This window comes from Oreochromis niloticus, linkage group LG20 (assembly GCF_001858045.2).
Source record: "Oreochromis niloticus isolate F11D_XX linkage group LG20, O_niloticus_UMD_NMBU, whole genome shotgun sequence".
NCBI lineage: Eukaryota > Metazoa > Chordata > Actinopteri > Cichliformes > Cichlidae > Oreochromis > Oreochromis niloticus.
The window spans coordinates 35,619,404-35,644,730 of record NC_031984.2 but is presented as its reverse complement, the minus strand read 5'-3'; the positions used below and the strand labels follow the sequence as shown (position 1 = coordinate 35,644,730).

Here is a 25,327-nt window from a genome sequence, read left to right as displayed (position 1 = left end):
TGATTTGTGGATTTCTTTGTCAGTATCCAGAGTCGTACACACGATATAACACTAATAACACGACAGCCGACCTCTGTGAGAGCAGAGTTTAGGTGGCTGCTCTGCACTGTTAGCACATGGCACTGAGGAAGATAACACTGGTGGGATTACGTCCATACTCTCAGTTACAGCACTTTCACAGAGACATCTGCTATAGTGTGTTCCCCGCTGCTGTGTAATTCATTATTGTAAAGGGTCACTGGTATTGTAAAAGGTTAAGTTATTAAGAATGATTTTACAAAAGGTTTTCAGGAAACACTGTTAAATATTCAGTTTCTATCAGAACGAGAGCCAGAGTGTGATCTGAGAGGTGGGTGGGCTAATTTACACTCACGCCAAGTGAGTCACAGTATGTTCAATATTGAGGCTGTCATTTTCAGCAACTACATGGACGTTAAAATCACCCACTGTAACTATTTTATCTGAACTGAGCACTAAATCAGGTAAAAGACAGATAGAAAAGTAGAGTTCCTCTGTGTCCACTCTGAGTAACCATTATTGAACAGAGCGGCAGCTGACCACACCAACTGTCAGCCACTTACTGTGTAGTTTTGACCTCAATAGGTCACATGACAGGGTGAGGCAAGGTCTCACAGTGTTTTCACCTGAAACCTCAGGTGATCATTACAGACGCCTTTTTCACTCCTTGGCTCACGTGATGAGGCTCATGATTAATAGTGGGCCAACAATCCTCTTAAGAGACAACCCCCACTAGGTTTTTTTAAATTAAATTTTTATTTACATTTTTTAATCATCTATAAGAAGATGTACATTGAAAACATTTGTGAGCAATTTCATATTTCAACTGCTTCTTATTTCCTGTTAAATGCATCTAAGACTAAATCAGTCAGTGAATGTATTAGAGCTCTGAGACTTCAGCTCTAGGATGTCAACATCATGATAGTGCTGCTTTGCTGGGACCTCAGCAGCTCATTAAGATCCACTTAGTGCTGACGTCACTAAGCTGCTTACTGCTGCAGGTGAATGGAGGAAGGAACTGAAAAAGATTTGTTTACACTGATGTAGGACTCAAGTCTAGCAGGCAACATCATGAGCACTATTTTCTTGTAGATAGTAAATTACCTGACTGATTACTGACAATCTGGATTTTGGATTTTGTGGGCTGCCATGGAGTGCAGTGGCAAGGTAACTGCTGCTTGATTCATACACGATGAAGATTTTGTTTGTTGAAAAAATAAATAGGTCAGGAAAACAATTTAAAAAATCCAGTGTTTAATCCATTATGTGGCAGCACTTTTTCACAACAGACATCATGTCATAGTGAGTGAAACAACAACTTCAGATACAGAAATTAGGATGTTTTAATGGTGCGTTTGACCTAAATTCAGCAGCACAGTCAGGACTTCTACTCTTTTTCTTACAGCTGTAAGCAGTGCTTCCATTTTCTTATTACACTGTGAGATAGCAGCGTCAACAGAAGAGAAGTTTAGTCTTTGTGTTACAAATGTTTTGCAGAAACAGTTTTACAACAAGTGATTTTAAGTGTCTGTAAAATAATAAAATACGATCAGTCTTAAACTATCAGTAAAGAAGTAAAATTGATGCATTAGTATGTGGATAAGCAGTTTTTTAAGATGGTCTGAATTTAAGTATTTAAGCACTTTTATACAGCATGCCATGCAATTTTGTGTAAAGTTGTTTTACACATTATAGGACCTGTGTACATTTGTACTGTATATGCTGATGTAATTGATTGTACAGCAGAAGCACTCCTGACATGACAGGGATTAGACGTTAATATTATTACAGGCTTAGCTATAATAGTAGTTTAGAAGCTATAGCACTGCAAATGAACGAGCAAGCACACAAATACATATAAACTATATAAAATAAACTTTATTATAATTACTATTATTATTAATTTCTTTCCTTCACCCTGTCGCATACACAATGATACAATGCTTTTATCTGCACTGATAACACTTTGAAACAAGTCAAGAAAAAAAGGATCTTGTTTAATGGAAGGTAAAAGTATCAGCCTACAAATGGATGAGATCAGAGACACCCCAAAAATCAAAGTGAAAACATCATGCAGCAGGTTAGTCCATTTTATCCAAATATTACTGCAGCAATTCAAAATGACACTCACAAATAATAGTATGCATGGCTGTGCATGCTCCAGATCTGGACCAGACTGTTACTGGACAGTCTGAGGTGCAACCTGGAAGCGTTGGTTGTACCAAATGTCCCATAAGTGTTCTACTGGGTTTAGGTCAGGCAAGCATGAGGGTCAGTCAATGGTATCAATTCCTTCATCCTACAGGAACTGACTGCTTACTGTTGCCCCAGTGTAGGGTCTGACAATGGAGGCCAAGGATTACATCCTGATGGAAATCAGGGTATCGTTACCTAGCATGTAGAGGTCTCTGTGGATTAGCCCCCCAGTCACTGACCTACCATGAAACTGGTCATGCTGAAAGATGCTACAGGCAGTATGATGTTCTCCACAACTTCTCCAAACCCTTTCATGTCTGCCACATGTGCTCAGGTTGAACCTGCATCTGTGAAACAACAGGGCACCAGTGGTGGACCTGCCAGTTCTGGTATTCTGTGTCAAATGCCAGCTGGGCTGCATGGTGCCAGGCAGTGAGCACAGGGCCCATTATAGGATGTCGAGCCCACAGGCCACCCACAAGAAGTCACTGGTTGGTGGGAGACATTACTGGCCTTCTGGAGGTCATTTTGCAGGACTATGGCAGCGCTAATCCACTTTCTGCTTGCAAAAAGAGGCAGATACCAGTACTGCTGATTAGTTTTGGACCTTCTATGAACATGCCCAGCTCCCTGGTATGCTCTTGAGTCTGTTCTGGGGAGCTGGGCAAACCTTGTTTGTGCCATCCTGGAGGAGGTGAACTACCTGTGCACCCTCTGTAGGGTCCAGGTATTGCCTCATGCTACCAGTAGTGGCACTGACCCTAGCCAAATGTAAAGCTAATCAAAAATAGTCAGACAATATGAAGAGGAGCAAATGTATTCGTATTCTAGTGCACCTGTTGTTAATTTCATTAACACCAAAGTAGCTGAACCTGATTAACAACCCCCTCTGCTACTTAACTAACCAGATCAATAGATATATTTACACATGCCAATCGATGCATCAGGGATCAATCCATCAACGATAAACAACCTGCATGACCACCTGAGCCGCATCCATCCATTCAAAGTTTACACAACATTTCAATTAGAACTACAGTTCAATTCCTCTGCATTTCTACTTATAGTGCAAAATAACCTCTTTGTTCACCTAAAAAGTCCTGAAGCCATGTCTGAGTGTGTCATATCTAACTGCAATACTGCAGTCCTCCATGAAACACGTCCACCTTCACTCTGATTTGCTCCCAGGGGTTTGATCAGCTCACAAAGTTTATCCATTTTATTAACCATACACCTCACATTCCTGATGATGGTTCCTGAAACAGCTCATTGTTCAATATGAAGCTCCTCCAGGATTACAATCCTCATTCTGGGCACTACAACTGTTAGAGCAATCAGCGGTTCCTGATTTCTGTTTCCAAGAGAGTAAAGGAAAACGAGTAGCAGCCTGGTAAAACTTGACTTTAACAATCAGAGTAGTGCAGGTTTTCTTCTAAATGGAAGGTTGAGTCTTTGATCCCTGGCTCCTGGTCTTGGGCAAGATATGGTGTACACACCATGTGTCCACACTGCACAAATCAGTGAGTAGTTGAATGTTGGACAAAGCAAAGGCAAATATTGAAAATGCTGTGTGGGTGCATGAACGAGGTTTGCAGCTAGAGAAATAAAGTGAGTGAGTGATAAGTACAACATATCAAAAGGGGCGACCGTGGCTCAGGGGTTTGGGAAGCGCATCTGTAACCGGAAGGTTGTCAGTTCGATCCCTGGGCTCTCTGTCCTGGTCATTGTGTCCCTGGGCAAGACACTCTACCCTACTGGTGTTGGCCAGAGGGACCGATGGCGCGATATGGCAGGCTCGCTTCTGTCAGTCTGCCCCAGGGCAGCTGTGGTTACAACTGTAGCTGCCTGCACCAGTGTGTGAATGAATTGAAAAGCGCTATATAAATGCAATCTATTAAAAGAAAATTTAGCTTTTTTATTTTTGCATGAATTAAAATGATCGAGAGAAATGAATGTTATCAAGTGATAAAGTCATTAGAATAAAAAATAGCTTCAAACCAAATTCGATCTATTCACACACAGTTTTATGAGGGTTGTAACATGTTTAAAACGGGATTTTTCCTCTTCCAACAGTAATTATCAGTCTTCTTTTTCTGTCTTATAACAATAGGTGACGCCCCAGCTGATGATCACAGTAGGGACAGCTGTGATTGGCTCGCTTCAGTTTGGCTACAACACTGGTGTCATCAATGCTCCTCAAACTGTGAGTGTTTTATTGTCTGAAAGAAGAATGTAAAAAGAGGAAAAAATACATATTTGAAAATGTGTGAGAACAAATGGAATTAGAGTAGCGATACAGTATTTAGTTTCACTGATGAAGATTAAAATATTAAATGCCACTTTTTCTTTTTTCAGTTAAGGTTTTGGAGCTGAATCTATGTGGTATATTTACTGTTTTCACATGTATTAATTTATCTGGCTTAAACAGGCCCATCTCAAACAAACGTGTTTCAGTATTAAATGCTGTTAACACATAGTGAAAAGTTCAGGTGACTGAAAAGAACATTTTTTATGAATTCAGGGCCTCTTCCAACTAGAATTTGCAAGATCCATCCATCCACTTTTTATCCCTTATCCGGGGCCACATCGTGTTGGAAGCAGCCCAAGCAGTCCCAGGCCAGCTGGAGACATAATGTGTCCAAAACCAAAATAACTACAACAACAGTGTTCAAAGAGTTTCAGCACCTTTGTGTTTTTGCATTTGACAGAGAGTGTTGTGATGGCTGCCTTTACAGCAAAACAGCACTCCTACTTCCCAAGCTTTTCAAATAGTTGCACAAGCTGTCGAATTGTATTGTTTTGGTTTCAAAGAGACATGAAGCGTTCTTTCTCACCTGCATCACCCCATCCACTTGTGTTCAGAGTGGAGGTAGGGCAGGTTGGTGATCTCTCCGATCCTTTTCTTATTTAAAGTGAGCAGTGGATAGGCAGCAGGTGAGTAGTAGCAGATAGCAGACCAGCTTCAGACAATCTGAGGAAGTAACAGGTTAGCGTGGGGGGTGATCCAAAGCACCGGTGACAGGAGACACAAAGAGCAAAACAGCACAGAAGGTTACGAGGAGTTTAAAGCAAGCATAGAGGCCGATTTACTGGTACAGAATAGCTGATGATCTGGCGAAGGTCTGAGGAGGCCCTAAATACATCCAGGGTGACCATCCATCCACTTTTTTATCCCTTATCTGGGGGCAGATCGTGTTGGAAGCAGCCTAAGCAGTCCCAGGCCAGCTGGAGACATAATGTGTCCAACGTGTCCTGAGTCTATGCTGGGACCTCCTCCAAATAGGACATACCCGGAACACATTGACCTGGAGGCACCCAGGCGACATCCTAATCAGATGCCGGGACCATCTCAACTAGCTCTGACTGTTCTGGGTCCCTCCTGAATGGCTGAACTTCTCACCTTATCTCTAACGCTGAGTGCTGAAAACTCATTTTCACTGTGTGTATCTGCAATCCGATTCTATTGGACATTACCCAGAGCTTGATGCCATCAGTGAGGGTAGGTACATAGAGTGACCGGTAAATTGACAGCTTTACTTTTACGCTCAGCGCTCTTCATCTCAACAGACCAGTAAAGCACCCATATCTGCAGTGGTGTGGGATCTCTTACCTCCTCCCTCATTTGTGAAAAAGAACCAGAAATACTAAAACTTCTCCACTTCCCGACCTTGAGTGGGAATTCTACCCTTTTCCTGCTGAGAACCATGGAGTCACATTTGGAGGTGTTAATTCTCTTTCCCACTGCTTCAAGCTACCACCTGGTTTTTCAAAAGAACCACATCATCTACAAAAAGCAGCCACAACATCCTGTGGCCACCAAAGTAGAAGCCTTCTGCCACTTGGCTCCACCTACAAATTCTACCCTTAAAAATTCTGAACAAAGTGGTGACAAAGACTCACAGTAAACAAGTCAGACTCAATTCAATCCCAGTCATGTTGCGCCAAAACACAGTATTATAAGGTCCCTACAATAACACGGAGAAAACCGCAATGATCAGAGAAAATGAAGAAGAAGAAGTATTCCTTCCATACCACTGATTTTATCGTACCACTGATCCTCGGGTGAAGTCAGGAGTGCCCCACCCACACTATACAGAGAGTGAGTAGAGCACCCCTCCTGAGTTACCTGACATTTAGACAGAGCTGCTTTAAGGTTGAAGAAAAATCCTCTTTAAATTGTCACGGTCCTGGGTCATGCGACCCAGTGTTTTTGAGTTTCTTTGTATTTTGTTCTTCATTTGTGTTCTTCATTTCAGCTTATCTAGCTAAATTCTGTCATGCCTAGGTTACAGTTATAGTTCATGGTTTCTCAGGTTCCCCTTGCGTCTCACCCCTGTGTTTTAGTCTCCCTTATTGGTTAGTGTATCTAATCTGTTATGTCATGTCTGCGTCTTTTTATGGTTCCTGTTTTACTTTGACGGGGTCTTGGGGTCCATGTTCATTGTTTTAGTTACACTTCCACTGTGGCATCGTTAGGTTCATTCTTGTCAGCTGTTTTCCCATGTGCCTCCACTTCCCCTAATAACCTTATGTGTGTATTTAAGTCTTCTGTCTTCCTTTGTTCTTTGTCGCATCATCTGTGCTACCTCCATCATGTCACAGTTCTCATAGCCATTATCTTGTTCCAGTCATAGTAAAAGTCATAGTTATAGTTTTCCCAGTGTGTGATTAGATTTTCCCTCATTTTGCCTTGTTTTATGTTTGTGAGTTTCAGCCCCAAAATGAAGGCTCGCTTTTTGTTCAAGTTTAGTTTTGGCTCCTAGTCTGCGCCTGCACCTGGGTCCTTCTCACACACTCCACATGGTCTGCCTCCACAGGCTGTGACATAAATGTAGCTACATACATACATGCGTATCAGGTATCATGTTCACCAACTTAGAATGGTATCAGAAGGATAATGACTGTATTACTCTTACATATGACCTGTTGATGAAAGTTCTGGAGAGAAAGTTAAAGACCACCCAAGTCATTAAGATTCACTTTCTGAAAGAGTTGCAAATATTAGACTCTGGAAATTAAATGACAACGCAGCTGTTGGGTCTGTGTTCCCACAAGCCCCACTGGTTTAGAGACTTATTCATCGTGAAGAAAACAAGACAGTCGACAATCGATTTACTTGCAAGGGAGGCCTCGTTGGTATCTACCACAAAATGACCCCAAATCCAGCCTCCGCTTGCTGCCTTTTATTGGGAAAACAGTTCACACAATACACATCACAGCAAAAGCACCGCCCAGAATGTGTGTGTGTGTGTGTGTGTGTGTGTGCTCCTGCTGCCCAAAAGGGTCATAAAAGCAGGAAGCTACATCACAAGAAACAGATCTTCCAGATAGGATGTATCTGTATTAAAACACTACAGCCCCCCCCCCCCCCCCCCCACACACACACACACACACAACTGGGGAGGGGGACAAAGGAATTCCTTTCATCACAGAGTTAAAACAATGTAGAGATGGTAAGCATAAAAATGACAACATTTAACAATTCACTTTAACAGCAGTGTATCCAATATTTGTCTTTGTATTTCACCCTGAGTGTAAAGTATTAAATCACTAAGGGTCACTAAGCAAAAGTTGGGATTAAAGTGCTATGGTGTACATAAAAGCAACTTCACTTTGCTTTAATCTGTCTTTATGTGTATTACAATAAGACTGTTACTGTGTACTGTTTTATGTTTTAGATCATTGAGAGCTTCTACAATGAGACATGGAGCAGCAGGTTTTCAGAGCCCATCCCTCAGACCACTCTAACAGCTCTGTGGTCTCTCTCTGTGGCCATCTTCTCTGTGGGAGGAATGTTTGGCTCCTTTTCTGTCGGTCTCTTTGTTAACCGCTTTGGCAGGTAAGACTCTCTTCGTTGCTAACAAGATCTATATACATCCATATTTTTTTAAATAAAGTTTTCTGATTAATGAGCATTAATGGTAAATTATTTTTTAAAGGAGGAACTCCATGCTCATGGCCAATGTGCTTGCATTCATTTCTGCAATATTTATGGGGTTCTCCAAATTGGCTGCTTCCTTTGAGATGCTCATTATTGGACGTTTAATTGTGGGTCTCTATTCTGGCCTGTCCACTGGTTTTGTGCCCATGTACATTGAGGAAATCTCACCCACATCTCTCCGGGGAGCATTAGGAACGCTGCATCAGCTTGGTGTAGTGATCGGCATTCTCATGGCACAGGTGAGGGCCTTACATTTTTAACCGCAAATACTCCCACCATTTACCAGTTTGAGTAACAGTTGATTAATAAGATTGCGTATAATCACTTTCATAGGTTATTAGATAATGACATATTTTTTGTGATTTTTGCCTCCATACACTTTGCACACCACCAAAAGAGAGTCTAGTGTTACAGGGCTATACTCTGCTCACATTCAGCCAAATGCTGTTAAAGTATTCATTAACCACGTGCACTGCTTCACAGTATGGACCACAAAAGCCACCCAAGTGTTATTCAAGGCAAAGAAACTGTATTCACTATGACCAAGAGAGTCACCTGATTTCGATCCAATAGATCGTGCTTTTCAGTTACTGAAGACAAAATGAAGACACAGATGCCAACAAACAAGGCAGCTGCAGTGAAGGCCTGGCAACGCATTGACAATACTGCAGTTTTTACAGGATAAGACACAACTATACTGTAGATAATTTTAGTGACTTCCAGGTAATTATATAAAAAGTGGAATAAAAATGTTTCCCAAGTTTACATTGCAAATACACAGTACTTATAGGGGACTCACAGCCTTGGCCACCCGCTTGAAGAGGTACACCAGAGAGATAGAAGGCAGGAGAATAAACCAGTTATTCTCCACGGAACCATCCAAGGTGTAATGTCAGTGGCAGGGGAACAATATGAGAACAGCACCACCAAGGCTAGAGACGGAGCAATACTGGAAGGACGCAACAGATAGCAGCAATGCTCAGTGGCTAGTGGATCTGAGGGCAGACCACAGCAACCTCCCTGAACAGGTTCCAGTAACCATCACAGTGGCAGACATCCAAGAAAGGGTCTCCAGTATGAAGAGTTGGACAGCACGAGGCCCTGACATGGTTCACGCCTACTGGCTGAAGAAGCTGACTGCACTCCATGAGCGTCTGGGGCACAGATGAACCAGCTGCTAGTAGATGAGAGACACCCAGAATGGCTAACCGAAGGCCAGACAGTCCTGATCCTCAAGGACCCCCAGAACAGACCAATGAATGACTGACTTTTGCCAATGAATGACTGACTGATAGAATGATTGTAAATCAATACTGATTTTTAGGATTTTTAGGAGATGGGCATCCAGTTACCAGCCAATAACCTGCCTCAGCACCACGTAGGGGCTCTTGTCAGATATCATGGTGGCAAAGATGAATTGACACATGGCTCAATGTGGGCCAGTAGGGCACAGAAAGGAATTGGCAAGAATACCAGAGGCACAAAACACCAGCTACTGGTAGACCGAGCAGTCAGCCGAGACTGCAAGACTGACCAACATATGCACTGCCTGGATTGATTACAAAAAGCCCTATGACTTGATGCCTCACACCTGGATCCTGGAACTGGACAAGATCAACAGGACCCTAAAAGCCTTCATCAGGAACTCAATGGACAAGCAGAAGAAGACGGCCATAGTGATAGACGTAGAGATACCAAATGACAGCAAGATTAGGAAGAAGGAACACGAGAAGCTTGAGAAGTACCAAGGGCTCAGAAGAGCTGGAGAAGATGTGGTCCCAGTGGTAATCAGAGCACTAGGTGCAGTGACTCCCAAGCTAGGCAGATCTCAAGAACAACATTGGAGATCTCAGTCCAGAAGAGCGCAGACCCAGAAACAGCTAAGATACTGCGAAGGACCCTCAAGCTCCCAGGCCTCTGGTAGAGGACCCAAGCTTGAAGGAAAGACCGCCCGCAGGGGCGAGAGGAGAATTAAATTTTTAAAAAATATATAAATGCTGACACTTCAAGCATTTCATGTCCTTACTGATTTACTGTTGTGCATATTCCAAGTCTGGGCTTTTAAATAAGCAGTGTATCGTATGCATTGTTTAGATTTTTGGGCTTGAATCCATCATGGGGAATTCATCCCTATGGCCCCTCCTACTGGGTTTTACTCTGCTACCATCTGTGCTGCAATGTGTCCTGCTGCCTCTCTGTCCTGAGAGCCCCCGATACCTCCTCATCAACTGCAACGAGGAGAGCAAAGCCCGCAGCGGTAAGATGAACACGCTGTCATTAGATCCATATGAAAAAAGAATCAAATGCAATCAGACAGGCAGGAACATTCATGGATTATACAGTGGCTTGCAAAAGTATTCGGCCCCCTTGAACTTTCCCACATTTTGTCACATTACAGCCACAAACATGAATCAATGTTATTGGAATTCCAGGTGAAAGACCAATACAAAGTGGTGTACACGTGAGAAGTGGAATGAAAATCATACATGATTCCAAACATTTTTTACAAATAAATAACTGCAAAGTGGGGTGTGCGTAATTATTCAGCCCCCTGAGTCAATACTTTGTAGAACCACCTTTTGCTGCAATTCCAGCTGCCAGTCTTTTAGGGTCTGTCTCTACCAGCTTTGCACATCTACAGACTGAAATCCTTGCCCATTCTTCTTTGCAAAACAGCTCCACAACTGCCCTGTGACGGCCTCAGAGGTTGTCTAAGAGAATATTGGGAGCAACAACACCATGAAGTCCAAAGAACACAGCAGACAGGTCAGGGATAAAGTTATTGAGAAATTTAAAGCAGGCTTAGGCTACAAAAAGATTTCCCAAGCCTTGAACATCCCACGGAGCACTGTTCAAGCCATCATTCAGAAATGGAAGGAGTATGGCACAACTGTAAACCTACCAAGACAAGGCCGTCCACCTAAACTCACAGGCCGAACAAGGAGAGCGCTGATCAGAAATGCAGCCAAGAGGCCCATGGTGACTCTGGACGAGCTGCAGAGATCTACAGCTCAGGTGGGGGAATCTGTCCATAGGACAACTATTAGTCGTGCACTGCACAAAGTTGGCCTTTATGGAAGAGTGGCAAGAAGAAAGCCATTGTTAACAGAAAACCATAAGAAGTCCCGTTTGCAGTTTGCCACAAGCCATGTGGGGGACACAGCAAACATGTGGAAGAAGGTGCTCTGGTCAGATGAGACCAAAATGCAAAACGCTATGTGTGGCGGAAAACTAACACTGCACATCACTCTGAACACACCATCCCCACTGTCACATATGGTGGTGGCAGCATCATGCTCTGGGGGTGCTTCTCTTCAGCAGGGACAGGGAAGCTGGTCAGAGTTGATGGGAAGATGGATGGAGCCAAATACAGGGCAATCTTGGAAGAAAACCTCTTGGAGTCTGCAAAAGACTTGAGACTGGGGCGGAGGTTCACCTTCCAGCAGGACAACCACCCTAAACATAAAGCCAGGGCAACAATGGAATGGTTTAAAACAAAACATATCCATGTGTTAGAATGGCCCAGTCAAAGTCCAGATCTAAATCCAATCCAGAATCTGTGGCAAGATCTGAAAACTGCTGTTCACAAACGCTGTCCATCTAATCTGACTGAGCTGGAGCTGTTTTGCAAAGAATGGGCAAGGATTTCAGTCTCTAGATGTGCAAAGCTGGTAGAGACATACCCTAAAAGACTGGCAGCTGGAATTGCAGCAAAAGGTGGTTCTACAAAGTATTGACTCAGGGGGCTGAATAATTACGCACACCCCACTTTGCAGTTATTTATTTGTAAAAAATGTTTGGAATCATGTATGATTTTGGTTCCACTTCTCACGTGTACACCACTTTGTATTGGTCTTTGACCTGGAATTCCAATAACATTGATTCATGTTTGTGGCTGTAATGTGACAAAATGTGGGAAAGTTCAAGGGGGCCGAATACTTTTGCAAGCCACTGTAGATTACAGTACAAAGAGGCAGGTAGGCATGTTCATTGGATTGGAAATCCTTTCAAGACACATTCATGTTCAGACACTCAAATACGCAATAGAAACTCATTGTAAACAACACCTGTATATCTGAAGTTACACAAATAAATCTTTTATGCACACAATTTCTGCCAAAACCGTTGAATATACTGCTAGACAGTTGTAACATAATAATATAGATATAACTACTGTCTTCCAGTCCTAATTAAACTACGGGGTACTGATGAGGTGAGTGAGGAAATGGAGGAGATGAAGGAGGAGAGCCAGCAGATGATGAAGGAAAAGAAGGTGACCATCCCTGAACTTTTCCGCTCCCCTGTGTACCGCCAGCCCATCTTTGTTGCCATCATGCTGCAGTTGTCACAGCAACTGTCTGGTATCAATGCTGTAAGTCAAATGAGCAAAAGAGAACGTGTGCATTCTATTGTAGTGAATGCCATAGGGTATAAAACAAAGGGTATAAGATAGACGATAAAATGTTTTACATCTCTTAAGCTACATAGATTAAAAATGATCTAAATGATAACTTTAACGACCATTAAGTAATGAGATCCTCCTACTGCTGTACTACTACTACTAAATTAGTCATTAGTCATAACTCATGTTCTTGAAATCATTATTCATTAACAGTGCATTCAAGTTGAAGTCCAAGGTGTAGAGAAGAAATTCATGCACAGAAAGATATAAAGTGTGTAATGTGTGTCTTGTGTCTGTCATCTTCTGTAGGTGTTTTACTACTCAACTATGATCTTTGAGCGAGCAGGTGTGTCCCAGCCTGTCTATGCAACTATTGGCACAGGAGTGGTCAACACTGCATTCACAGTTGTTTCTGTAAGTTGCAAAAGAACAAGTTGAAACAAAAAAAGCTTTATGTGCTGGATCTCTCTCTCTCTCTCTCTCTCTCTCTATGTATATATATATATATATATATATATATATATATATATATCAACTTTTTGGATTACTTCCATTACTGCAGAAAGTAGTGCGTTGATACAAGAATGGTGAGAAAAAGGCAATTAACAATGGAAGAGAGACAGACCATCATAACACTTATAAATGTAGGTCTGTTGTCACGCAGGCGAAAATGGACTCCAGCTGAACTAGAATAGCAGTCGTCAATTTATTTACAAAACACCACGTGAAAGTATATACAGTGTTCAGGGCAGGGACATGCAACGGTCCGGGGGAAAAGGGGAGAAAGTCCAAAACATGCTCCGCTCAGGGGCGGATCTAGAGAAATTTTCTTAGGGTGGCATGAGGGTGGCAAAGAAATCAAATGGGGTGGCAAAATCAAAGCCTTTTTTTCCAAACACATATGCAGGTGGTTACATATGGTTAAAATAATTCAAATGCAGTAAGTATACACGTTTTTTATATAAATATAGTCTATAACTTAATTATTGTCCGTAGCCCACATAATTACACACTTTAGTTACATAAAACATGTGAGTTTTGATCTTATGTACTGTACATCCTGTATAATAAATAAATATGGAGCCCAATCAGTATAAAATCCAGAAAGCTACACAACATGGGGCGGTTCATTTACAAACACACGTCTAACTTAAGTTTCACTGTTTTTTGTTAGAAATCAATCACATTGTTACAGCTTAAATTACACAAAATGTCAGAAATCTGCACTGTCATGAACAAAAATTTAAACCTAATTTTTCATGATTTGTTGGATCTCTGAGGTCTGAAATACAACCGGACATTTTTGACTCCTTTTGAGTTTACGTTTGTATTTCACCCTCAAATTGTTTCATTTTATTTTTTCCCCCTTGCCTTGTTTGGTCTCATTCTTTTCAGCTCAACTGAATTTAGTTGTTTTTTTCACTGACATACTGCATTAGTATTACTGATCTGAAATCACACAAAGAACTTAAAATCCTAGTAGTATTTTTTACTGTAAAAAAAAAACACAGACATGTTGAGTAATTTTTTATAACTTGAAATGCAAATATAAATTGTACATTTTGTAAACATATACAACTATTTATCTAAAAATGCAGCCAATACACCTGCAGTTTTTTCATTTTGTACAACCATTTAAAAATATTACTAAAACTAAAATGAGAGAACAATCAGGTGTCGCAATAAGATGCCCCACAAATGATGTGTGCCAGTAAAAAAAAGTTTGTCCACCAAAAGAAAGAGGAGAGCAGTACAGGGATAAACCTGCAGGCCTGACAACAGCAGGTGTATCACTCCGCTGGTTTTCTACTTAGTGACAGTGTTTACGTTGCAAATGTGCCTTTGTGACATTCATTAGTGCCCTCACTGACACACAAAACAAAACAACGACTACACAACAGAACAGCTACACAAGACAAAACAACACACTAAGTATACACTCCACACTAAACGTCACAAATCTCCCACATCTAAAAACACTCTCTCTCTCTCTCTCTCTCTCTCTCTCTCTCTCTCTCTCTCTGAGTCCGAGAACCTAAGCACAACAGAACTGCGGTTAGAATAAACAGAGTAATCACACGAGAAACAGGGTTTATCGGGCCTGTACTGACGAGAGTAACTCAACGATCCAGCGAAGAAGCCTTCTGAGTCCTCAGCTTAAATAGCCCAGGAGTCCAGGTAATCAGGTGAATTCACAGCAGGTGCGTGGGCCAAGGGCAGGAGCCCAGCTGAGCTCTGCCCAGGCAGACAGGTGAGAGACAGGAGAGGGAGAGAGAGAGAGACAAACTAAAAACAACATGTAGCCTGAAACCTAGGTCCACCAAGGAGACACAGAGACCATGACATCTGTCCTACAGAGAAACTGCAAAGAAAGTCAAAGTGTCAGTGAGTACAGTTTCCTTCACCATCCAAAGGCTCAGAAACAAACTGTGACAGGAAGAGGTCTGGCAGACCCAAAGACACAACTCAATCAGACGACAAGTTTCTGAGAGTTAACAGCTTGTGTGATAGGCAGCTCACAGGACAACAGCTTCAAGCACAGCTTAATAGGGGTCGTAACAAGCAAGTCTCCATTAACTGAGAAGAGAAGACTTTGAGCTGCAGGTTTGACAGGACGAGTTGCAGCAAGAAAGCCAGACTTCAGAATAAAACAAAGCGGCTATTATGGATTGATGAATCAAAATTTGAAATCCTCAGTTCATCATGCAGGATCTTTGTACGCCTCCCAGGTAATTTGTACGCCTCCCAGGTCAAAGAATGCCAGGCGAGTACAAGTACAAGTACCTGGGAATCCAACAGGCAAATGGGAATGATGAAGAAGCTGCTAGGAAAACTGCAACCACCAAGGACCTGCAGAGAGTATGGCAAGTCTTGAAGAGTCAGCTGAACAGTAAGAACAAGATCTGGGCTATCAACACCTACGCCCTGCCAGTGATCAGGTATCCTGCTGGCATAATAACCTGGCCAACAGAGTCAAGGGAAGAGATAGAAGCCACTGCCATCAAGACAAGGAAGCTCCTGACCATGCATGAAGGGTTTCACCCCAAGTTCAGCACCCTGTACGCTAAGCTGAATACTAAACGGAACCATTGTCAGAACCATGTTCCAGGATGAGACAGTGAACATCCATGAGTACATTAGGAAGATGGCCACAACCAACCGCATGCTCATTGAATACCTCAGGCAGAAGAAACCCAAGAAGGAGGAGGAGCAGGATTAGGAGTCATCATTGAAGGATGGGCCCCTGCATAGTATGCACCACCAGCAGTGGCTGACATCCATAAATCCTACCAGTGGCTAGACAAAAAGCTGGACTGAAAGAAAGCACAGAGGTACTAATCATGGCAGCACAGGAACAAGCTCTCACCACAAGATCCATATCGACATATATATGGGTATATATCGACATATATATCCATATTGGTGTGGAGGCTGGCGTCTACCACACCAAGCAAAACCCCGGTCTTGTGACGTCTATCCACAAGTACAGTACAGTCCTAGGAACAGCTAGAATACTGCGCAAGCTCCCAGGCCTCTGGTAGAGGACCCAAGCCTTAAGGATAGACTGCCTACAGCGACAAGAGGGGAATTTTATATTCCAGAATGAGAGAATCTCGGTAGGATGTTCATCAGCTAACAGAGGTGTGCTTGAGGTCGTTTAAAGACCCTCAAGCTCACCTTACATTTGTACAAAATAATAAAAAATAAAAACATAAGTTAATGAAAAATAAAAAACAAGTATGAAAGTATAAAAGCAAGTATAAAAGCTACACAAGGTAAAAATAGACGGAATCATGATGAAGGGTATGCAATTTTGAATAGATGGGTTTTAAGGTGCGAAATAAGAAATAATAATATGAAATAAGCCCCTCCGCGAATCCCTACCTTATCATGGTGGAGGAACCAGACAAAGAGCGATTCGGAAGGGAGGGAACCGGAAGGGAGGGAGCCGGGCCCAGGGAGGGTGCCCGAGGACGAGCGTCTGGAGGCCAGGCCTTAGTCCATGGGGCCCGGCCGGGCACAGCCCGAAAAGGGGACATGGGCCCATCCTCCTGCAGGCCCACCGCCCGCAGGAGGCGCTGTAGGGGTCGGGTGCATTGTGTGGTGGGCGGCACCCAGGAGCGGAGGCCCTGGTGGACTGATCCCCGGCTACCAAGACTGGCAATTGGGACATGGAATGTCACTCCTCTGGTAGGGAAGGAGCCTGAGTTAGGTTGAGAGGTACCGGCTAGATATAGTCGGGCTCACCTCCACGCATGGCTTGGGCTCTGGAACCAGCCTCCTGGAGAGGAGCTGGACTCTGTCTCAGTCTGGAGTTGCCCCCGACGAGAGGCGGCGGGCTGGGGTGGGTATCTTGGTATCCCCTCGGCTTGCTGCCTGTACATTGGGATTCTTCCCGGTGGATGAGAGGGTTTGTGCCCTGCGCCTTCGGGTCAGGGAACGGGTCCTGACTTTCATCTGTGCTTATGCTTATGGTTATGTGGCAGCTCAGAGTACGCAGCCTTTTTAGAGTCCCTGGGTGGGGTGCTGGAAGGTGCTCCGCCTGGAGACTCTGTTGTCCTACTGGGAGACTTCAATGCTCACGTGGGTAACGACAGCGAGACCTGGAGGGGCGTGATTGGGAGGAACAGCCTCCCTGATCTGAACCCAAGCGGTGTTTTGTTATTGAACTTCTGTGCAAACCACAGTTTGGCCATAACGAACACCATGTTCGAAGATAAGAGTGTCCATAAGTGCACACGGCACCAGGACGCTCTAGGCCGCACTTCGATCGATTGTGTAATCGTATCACCAGACCTGTGGCCATGTGTTCTGGACACTCAGGTAAAGAGAGGGGCTGAGCTTTCAACTGATCACCACCGGGTGGTGAGTTGGATCAGGTGGCAGGGGAGGACGCTGAACAGACCCGGTGCGCTTAAACGTATAGTGAGGGTGTGCTGGGAACACCTAGCAAAGGTCCCAGTCCGCGAGATCTTCAACACAAACATCCCGCAGAGCTTCAACAGCATTCCGAGGGATACTGGGGACATTGAGTCTGATGTCATGTTCAGCATCTCCATTGCCGAAGCTGCTGCACTGAGCTGCGGCTGCAAGGTGGTTGGTGCCTTTCGTGGTGGAAACCCGAACCAAAGGGTGGACACCAGAGGTGAAGAGATCTGCCAGGGTGAAGAAGGAGTCCTATCGAGCTTGGTTAGCCTGTGGGACTTCGGAGGCAGCTGATAGGTACCAACAGGCCAAGTAAAATGTGGCTCGGGCAGTGGCTGAAGCAAAAACTCAGGTGTGGGAGGAGTTTGGAGAGGCCATGGAAAAAGACTTTCGGACTGCCTCGAAGAGATTCTGGTAAACCGTCAGACGATTTAGGAGGGGAAAGCGGTGCTCTACCTGTACTGTGTATAGTTTTCTCTGACTTCGAGAAAAATGTTGGGCGGTTGAAGGAATACTTCGAGGAGGATAATCCCACTGACACATCTTCGTAGGAGCAAGCAGAGTCTGGGGATAAGGGGGATGACCTGCCAATTTCCAGGGGTGAGGTCACTGAGGCAGTTAAACAACTCCTTGGTGGCAGAGCCCCTGGTGTGGATGAGGTCCGCCCTGAATTCCTGAAGGCTCTGGGTGTTGTAGGGCTGTCCTGCCTGACACGCCTCTGCAATGCTGCGTGGAGATCAGGGGTGGTACCCCTGGACTGGCAGACCAGGGTGGTGGTCCCCATTTTTAAGAAGGGGGACTGGAGGATGTGTTCCAACTACAGGGGGATCACACTCCTCAGGTTCCCTGGGGAAATCTATGCCAGGGTGCTGGAAAGGAGAGTCCATCCATTAGTCGAACCTCGGATACAGGAGGAACAATGCGTTTTTCATCCTCGTCGTGGAACACTGGACCGGCTCTTTATCCTCTCGAGGACACTTGAGTTTGCCCAACCAGTCTACATGTGATTTGTGGACTTGGAGAAGGCATTCAACTGTGTCCCTGAAGGTGTCCTGTGGGAGGTGCTGCGGGAGTATGGGGTGTCTGGTCCATTGCTGCGGGCCATTCGATCCCTATACAACGGTTGCAAGAGCTTGGTTCGCATAGCCATCAATAAGTCGGACTCATTCACCAGGGGTGATGGGCTCCGCCAGGGCTGCCCTTTGTCACCGATTCTGTTCATACCTTTTATTGACAGGATTTCTAGGCGCAGCCAAGTGGCGGAGGGCTTTCACTTAGGTGGCCTCAGAATCCCATCTCTGCTTTTTCGCAGATGATGTGGTTCTGTTGGCTTCATCAGGTAAGGGCCTCCAGCTCGCACTGGAACAGTTTGCAGCCGAGTGTGAAGCGGTGGGAATGACGATCAGCACCTCTAAATCTGAGGGCGTGGTTCTCAGCCGGAAAAGGGTGGAGTGCCCATTCCGTGTCAGGGACGAGTTATTGATCCAAGTGGAGGAGTTTAAGTATCTCGGGGTTTTGTTCACGAGTGATGGGAGAAGGGAGTGGGAGATCGACAGACGGATTGGTGCTGCGGTTGTAGTGATGCGGACGCTCTACCAGTCCACCATGGTGAAGAGAGAGCTGAGCGTAAAAGCAAAGCTCTCAATTTACCAGTCGCCTGGGGCACACCCAAGACACACTGGAGAGATTATATCTCTTGGCTGGCCTGGGAACGCCTTGGTGTTCCCCTGGACAAGCTGGAGGAGGTGGCTGGGCAGAGGTAGGTCTGGGCTTCTCTGCCTAGGCTGTTGTCCCCGCGACCCAGCCCCAGATAACTGCAAGAAGATTAATGGATGGATGGATAATATGAAATCAGATGTTAGCTAAGAGTTTCAATGAAATGGGCTACACAGATAAACAATACAGAACACCACTGTGCATTGCAACAGGAACAGGAAGTGACACTGTGTCGCAGAGACAGCAAACACCAAGTGAAAGCACCACCCAACGAATAAGAGAAAGGAAATCTAATTTTATTAAATGAAATATGTCATCACAGAAGTTCTGGCACCATCTTGTGCTTTTAATGTGTAACATTATAGCATATAATGGAGTCGTTATATGCTCAGTGTCCGATGACCTCGAGTCACTGAGCGCAGCACAGGCATCACATGTCCCTATCTGTGGTTTGGCGAACTAAGGTTTGTGTGGAGACCAAGTCCTGTTGTGGCTCTCACGAACCCCCTTGGCATCTTACTAAAACGCTATACGTTCCTCTCAGCAACACAGAATACTGGACTGCATGTAGCATCTCGAGCTGGTGCTGGTTCACCACCACCTGCTCTACTGCATAGAGGCTAGCTCTGCTACTATCTGTGCCAGTGCCTGAACTGGCTGCGTGGGTTGTGATTACATCATGTTGCACTGAGAAGTTTTATTCCATATATTTTTGTTTTTTTTAAGTACTGCTGAACTTTAACAATTCAATTCAATTTTATTTATATAGTGCCAAATCACAACAAAAGTCGCCTCAAGGCGCTTCAGTAGATGATTATGAATTACTGTTTTTATGATGGTTTCCTTTGGGCATTTTACATTTCGTTTTAATGGATTACAGTTATGATCCATTGATATTACCCACACTGTGAATACTGGTATTATGTTTGGTTTATGTTGTCATTTTATAACATCTGTATGTCTTGTAGTTGTTTGTGGTGGAGCGTATGGGCAGGAGACCCCTTCACCTCATTGGTCTGATGGGAATGGCTGTTTCAGCAGTTTTTCTAACTGTGGCCATGGCATTGTTGGTAAGTGTTTGTGGTCACCATTACTGAAAGCAAGCCTTTTGAATAAAAGGATAGGAGTGCTACAATGTTATTGTGTCATGGTCCTGGGTGATTTTGACCCAGGGCCCTTAGTTTTCTTGTGTTTTTGTATTTTGTTCTTTATTCATTCCATGGTTCCTACGTTGTTTAGTTTATTAGATTTCCCCTCGTGTCTTTACCCCATGTGTCCCCCTCCACGTATCTGTGAGTCCCCATGCCTCGTTTCTCCTCCTTGTGTTTTATTCCATGTTTTCCCCAGCCTGTTATGTCTGTGCTCTCTCTGTGTTCTCTCTTCTCCTCCTGTCTGCGCCTCTGTGTACTTCCTGTTTTACTTTGACAGTCTCCCGTCAGTATGCGTCATGTTGTGTTAGCTCCTGCCCTGTCTCGTTATAATTATCTGTGTCAGCTGTGTTCCCCGTGTGTTCCCATGTCTCTCGTTATCCTTCTGTGTTTTTATATCCGCGTCTCCCTCCATTCGGTGTCTCGTCCTCCCTCATGGCTGTATTTCCCTGTGTTTCCTCGCGTTTCAGTTAATCATTTCCCAGTTTAGTTTAGTTCTCTGTTTTCCATTTACTCCTGCAATAAAGCAGTGCTTTTGAGTTTATTCTTCGTGTCTCTGTGAGTTTGAATTTGGGTCCTCACCTGCCTCCGTTACGCAGCCGATTCATGACATATTGTAGATCAAGAGTAATAAAAATCTGAACATGTAAAAAAATAGACCATGAAACTGATGATTTTCTGTGATTTGCTTCGCTTTAAGGACCAGCTAAAGTGGATGTCTTACATTAGCATTGTGGCCATCTTCAGTTTTGTAGCTTTTTTTGAAATTGGCCCTGGCCCCATCCCATGGTTTATTGTGGCTGAACTCTTCAGCCAAGGGCCCCGTCCTGCTGCCATTGCAGTTGCTGGTTTCTCCAATTGGTCTGCGAACTTCTTAGTGGGGATGTGCTTCCAGTACATTGAGGTAAGACAGCTTTTATTAAAAGATTTTGTTTTTGGGTTTTTTTGGGAGGAGCTCCTGTTTTCAGTTGCACAACTCATAGAGTGCTTTTGCTCCATGGATTAGACGGCAACAGACTTTCAGTTGGCTATAGGTATCATCCTATGAACATAGACTGCGCCTATTAAAAAAAAAGTATCCAAGCAATACACTCTCAGCACCGGTCTAGGAAAGTCCTGTTCTATGAGTGTCTTGCGGACCATTTGTAATTCAATTTGTATAGCTCCAATTCACAACAATTCCAATTCACAACAATGATGATGCGTACTGGTTTTTTCCATGATTGACTGGAGATGGTTTAGAGCCCGTTGTACAACTCAGCGTCAGACTGGCTGTGCCATTTGGTATCTCTGGATACTAAATTTATTTCACTCCATTGGAAGTCCCACGCTGATTGTATGTATGTATTTGCAGTCTGATTTCCACACAAAGCCACCACTAACTTCCATTTTAAACTGATATAGCTTCCTTGTTGTGTCACAATTGGTCACGAGATTAAAGCAGAGTTTTCAGAGTGTCAGAACCCAAATTAGTAAATGCTCATCATTTTATCAAGCACAGCATTTTTATCCTCTCATATCTCTATGGCTATTAATAATGATAGATTACAACTGACTTATTACAACTGGGCACTAAAACATAAAATGCAAGCATACTCAGTATGTTCAGTAAATATGAGGACTACTCCCACTTCCATACTTCAAATGTAGGATCAGTAGTAATCTTTATTCATGAAATTTCATTTCCACCAAACTGTTTCTGCTGGATATATATATATATGTATATATGTGTGTGTGTGTGTGTGTGTGTGTGTATGTAATTATTAGCTTGTATTCTGCAACAACAACAGAATTGAACCTTTCCCTTTAATACAGCAACTCTGTGGCCCCTACGTCTTCATCATCTTCACCATCTTGCTGCTCGGCTTCTTCGTCTTCACCTACTTCAAGGTTCCAGAAACTAAGGGCTGCACTTTTGATGAGATTGCAGCGGGCTTCCGCCAGACAGCAGGTCAGGGATCTGACAAGTACTCAGCCCCGGAAGAATTCAACACCCTCAGGGGGGATGACCCTGATCTTTGAAAGTTTGTACATGTAGGGAGCTCTGTTTTCCATGTTTTAAATATTTCATCCATTAATGTTAGAGCCAGTAATCCACACTGTAAGGGCTTTCACACAGACTTACCGTGGGCTTGATCTGTAGCACAGCAAATTCTTGGTCACTGGTAAAAATGACATCCCAGTAGGCTTTCAAAATGAACCAAGTGTCATTTTGTGGCAGAAAAAAGCAAGGTTAAGTATATGGAATCATTATATACAATCTTCTCCTTATTAATCACAGGAAATAAAGTTTTGAACCTTTTTTTTTTCCCCACACGTCTTTTTCAGTTTTGGAGTTAATGATATAAGACATTGGATGGATTGTTTCATGTTTGATAGGTGACAGAAAATCTTGGTTGTGTGCTTTTTTATATATATTTGATTTTGTTTAATAATTAAGACTTTAGTCAAACGTAATATGTTAGACATATGCTACAAATGTGTTTACAAGTGTGTCATACAGAAAAAACTTGTAACCCATGAAATTTAACAAAGTTTAATAATTGATTTTTTGTCTTTCTGAGTTATTAAACTAATACCTATAAAATGGCACTGCGTGTGATGTGACATACATGAAGCTTGACTTTGCTCCTGCATTGTGTGGCCTCACTGCAAATGCATGTTAGTGTTTCCTCTCCTTCCTTTCCTTTCCTTTCCTTTCCGAAAAGAAGTTAGTCTTCTTAGCCTGTGGTTTATATTGAAAAATGTATTTTAACCTCAACCATACTCTCTGTGAAACCTAACCAGTTATTTTAGTCAAAGGAGTTTGCAAAGAAGTTATTTTAAGTTATTTTAGTTATTTTAGTGCCTAAATCTAACCACACACATGGTGTGCATGTACACTTAATACTTATGTCTGTGAAGGTTCTCAGTCATCCAGGTCATCGTAGTCAAAGGAGTTTGCAAAGAAAAGCGTCTGGACTTCTTTAAGTTGCTTGAAGACGTTTCACCTCTCATCCGAGAAGCTTCTTCAGTTCTAAGGTCAAATGGCCGAGAGTCCCAGATTTAAACCCAGTGGGAGTATCCCCCCAAGGAGGGACAAAGGACCCCCTGGTGATCCTCTAATCACATGCGCCCAGGTGTGAAAGCGGGTGTGGGACCTAATCAGCCAGGGTTTCGGGTGAGCCCATTGTGAAACCTGGCCCCACATTGTCATGTGAATTCCTGAGGTCAGATGGCCCAGGATGTGAGTGGGCGTTAAGGCGTCTGGGGCGGGAACTCAAAACTGGATTATAGATGGCAGACAGTTGGTGTCGTAAACCACCGCCTCTGTTCAAAGATGGTCGCTCACAGTGGACATAGATGGCCTCTTTCACTCCTCTTTCAAACCATCTGTCCTCTCTGTCCAATATGTGAACATTGGCATCCTCAAAGAGTGACCTTTATCCTTAAGATGCAGATGGACTGCTGAGTCTTGTCCTGTGGAGGTGGCTCTTCTATGTTGTGCCATGCGCTTGTGAAGTGGCTGTTTGGTCTCTCCAATGTAGAGGTCTGGGCATTCCTCGCTGCACTGTACAGCATACACCACGTTGTTCAGTCTGTGTTTTGGAGTTTTGTCTTTCGGGTGAACCAGTTTGTGTCTGAGTGTGTTGCTGGGTCTGAAGTACACTGGGATGTCGTGCTTGGAGAAAACTCTCCTGAGTTTCTCTGATACACCGGCTACATAGGGGATGACAATGTTGTTGCGTCTGTCTTTCTTATCCTCCCTCGCTGGTGTCTGATCTTCTTTTCTGTGCCTCTTTGCTGACTTTATGAACGCCCAGTTAGGATAACCGCATGTTTTCAGTGCTTCCCTTACGTGTGTGTTCCTTCTTTTTCCCTTCAGGCTTGGAGGGAACATGTTCTGCCCGGTGGTGTAGGGTCCTGATTACTCCAAGTTTGTGTTCCAGAGGGTGATGGGAGTCAAAGAGGAGGTACTGGTCCGTGTGTGTGGGCTTCCGGTAAACTTCAATGTTGAGGTTGCCATTCTCTTCAATGTGCACAGCGCAGTCCAGGAAAGGCAAACAGTAATCCTTTGTGTCTTCCCTGGTGAACTTGATGTTTTTATCCACAGCATTAATGTGCGCAGTGAAGGATTCCACTTCTTGTGTCTTGATTTTGACCCAGGTGTCGTCTACATATCTGTACCGGTGGCTGGGTACTCCTCCTTTGAAAGAGCCAAGAGCCTTTCTTTCCACTTCCTCCATGTAAAGGTTGGCTACAATAGGTGACACAGGGGAGCCCATGGCACAGCCATGTTTTTGTCTGTAGAAACCCTCGTTGTATTTGAAGTATGTTGTGGTAAGGCAGAGGTCTAACAGTGTGCAGATCTGATCGGGTGTGAAGTTGGTCCTGTCTTCCAAGGAGCTGTCTTCTTGTAGTCGTTTTCTGACAGTCTCCACTGCTTCCGTGGTGGGTATGCAAGTGAAGAGAGAGACTACATCAAAGGACACCATGGTTTCATCTGGATCCAGGGTAAGTTTCTGGACCTTGTCGGTGAAGTCGGTGGAGTTCTTGATGTGGTGTGGGGTGTTCCCCACGAGAGGTGCCAGGAGTAGTTGCTGCTTGTGGGGTCTCGTTTTAAAGCTTCGTAGGTGTTGTTGTCACTGAGGAGAGTAGTGATCTTTGTGTGGTAATCTGTTGTGTTTAGGACCACGGTGCACCTTCCCTTATCCGCTGGTAATATAGTGATGTTGTGGTCTTTGCTCAGGGAAGTGACGGACAGACAGAAGCAGAGCAAATCAGGATGAAAGTCTCAGCCACCCTCTCCAGTGCCAAAGTCCCTCCGTCTAACCTTACACTACAAGAAAAGAAGGCCGTCACTTCCCTGAGCAAAGACCACAACATCACTATATTACCAGCGGATAAGGGAAGGTGCACCGTGGTCCTAAACACAACAGATTACCACACAAAGATCACTACTCTCCTCAGTGACAACAACACCTACGAAGCTTTAAAACG

The 25,327-nt window shown here is 43.9% G+C and overlaps 1 protein-coding gene and 1 long non-coding RNA gene across 4 annotated transcripts; one reads left to right on the top strand and one right to left on the bottom strand.

The window, feature by feature from the left end:
* The first annotated feature begins 1,033 nt into the window (after positions 1 to 1,033).
* Positions 1,034 to 22,939, top strand: LOC100706315 (solute carrier family 2, facilitated glucose transporter member 1). Its single transcript, XM_019355597.2, has 10 exons — positions 1,034 to 1,185; positions 4,325 to 4,417; positions 7,893 to 8,053; positions 8,154 to 8,394; positions 10,250 to 10,412; positions 12,340 to 12,527; positions 12,867 to 12,971; positions 20,168 to 20,269; positions 21,048 to 21,251; positions 22,163 to 22,939. The coding sequence occupies exons 1-10, from the start codon at positions 1,168 to 1,170 to the stop codon at positions 22,367 to 22,369; spliced, it is 1,482 nt and encodes a 493-aa protein (XP_019211142.1). The 5' UTR covers positions 1,034 to 1,167; the 3' UTR covers positions 22,370 to 22,939.
* LOC109200135 (uncharacterized) lies at positions 4,361 to 6,444 on the bottom strand. 3 transcript variants are annotated; one of them, XR_003215538.1, is made up of 3 exons: positions 6,341 to 6,444; positions 5,049 to 5,185; positions 4,361 to 4,433 (listed from the first exon to the last, which is right to left on the bottom strand). It is a non-coding gene; the product is annotated as an uncharacterized LOC109200135 (long non-coding RNA). The 3 variants fall into 3 exon arrangements; XR_002060352.2 differs by lacking the exon at positions 6,341 to 6,444 and adding an exon at positions 6,247 to 6,324; XR_002060351.2 differs by lacking the exon at positions 6,341 to 6,444 and adding an exon at positions 5,825 to 5,911.
* Positions 22,940 to 25,327: the final 2,388 nt, after the last annotated feature.

Excerpts from the sequence above, each read along its gene's own strand:
- LOC100706315 (XM_019355597.2), top strand. Across the intron at positions 10,413-12,339 it reads GGAGAGCAAAGCCCGCAGCG|TCCTAATTAAACTACGGGGT; the intron begins GTAAGATGAACA and ends ACTGTCTTCCAG. Across the intron at positions 20,270-21,047 it reads CTGTGGCCATGGCATTGTTG|GACCAGCTAAAGTGGATGTC; the intron begins GTAAGTGTTTGT and ends CTTCGCTTTAAG.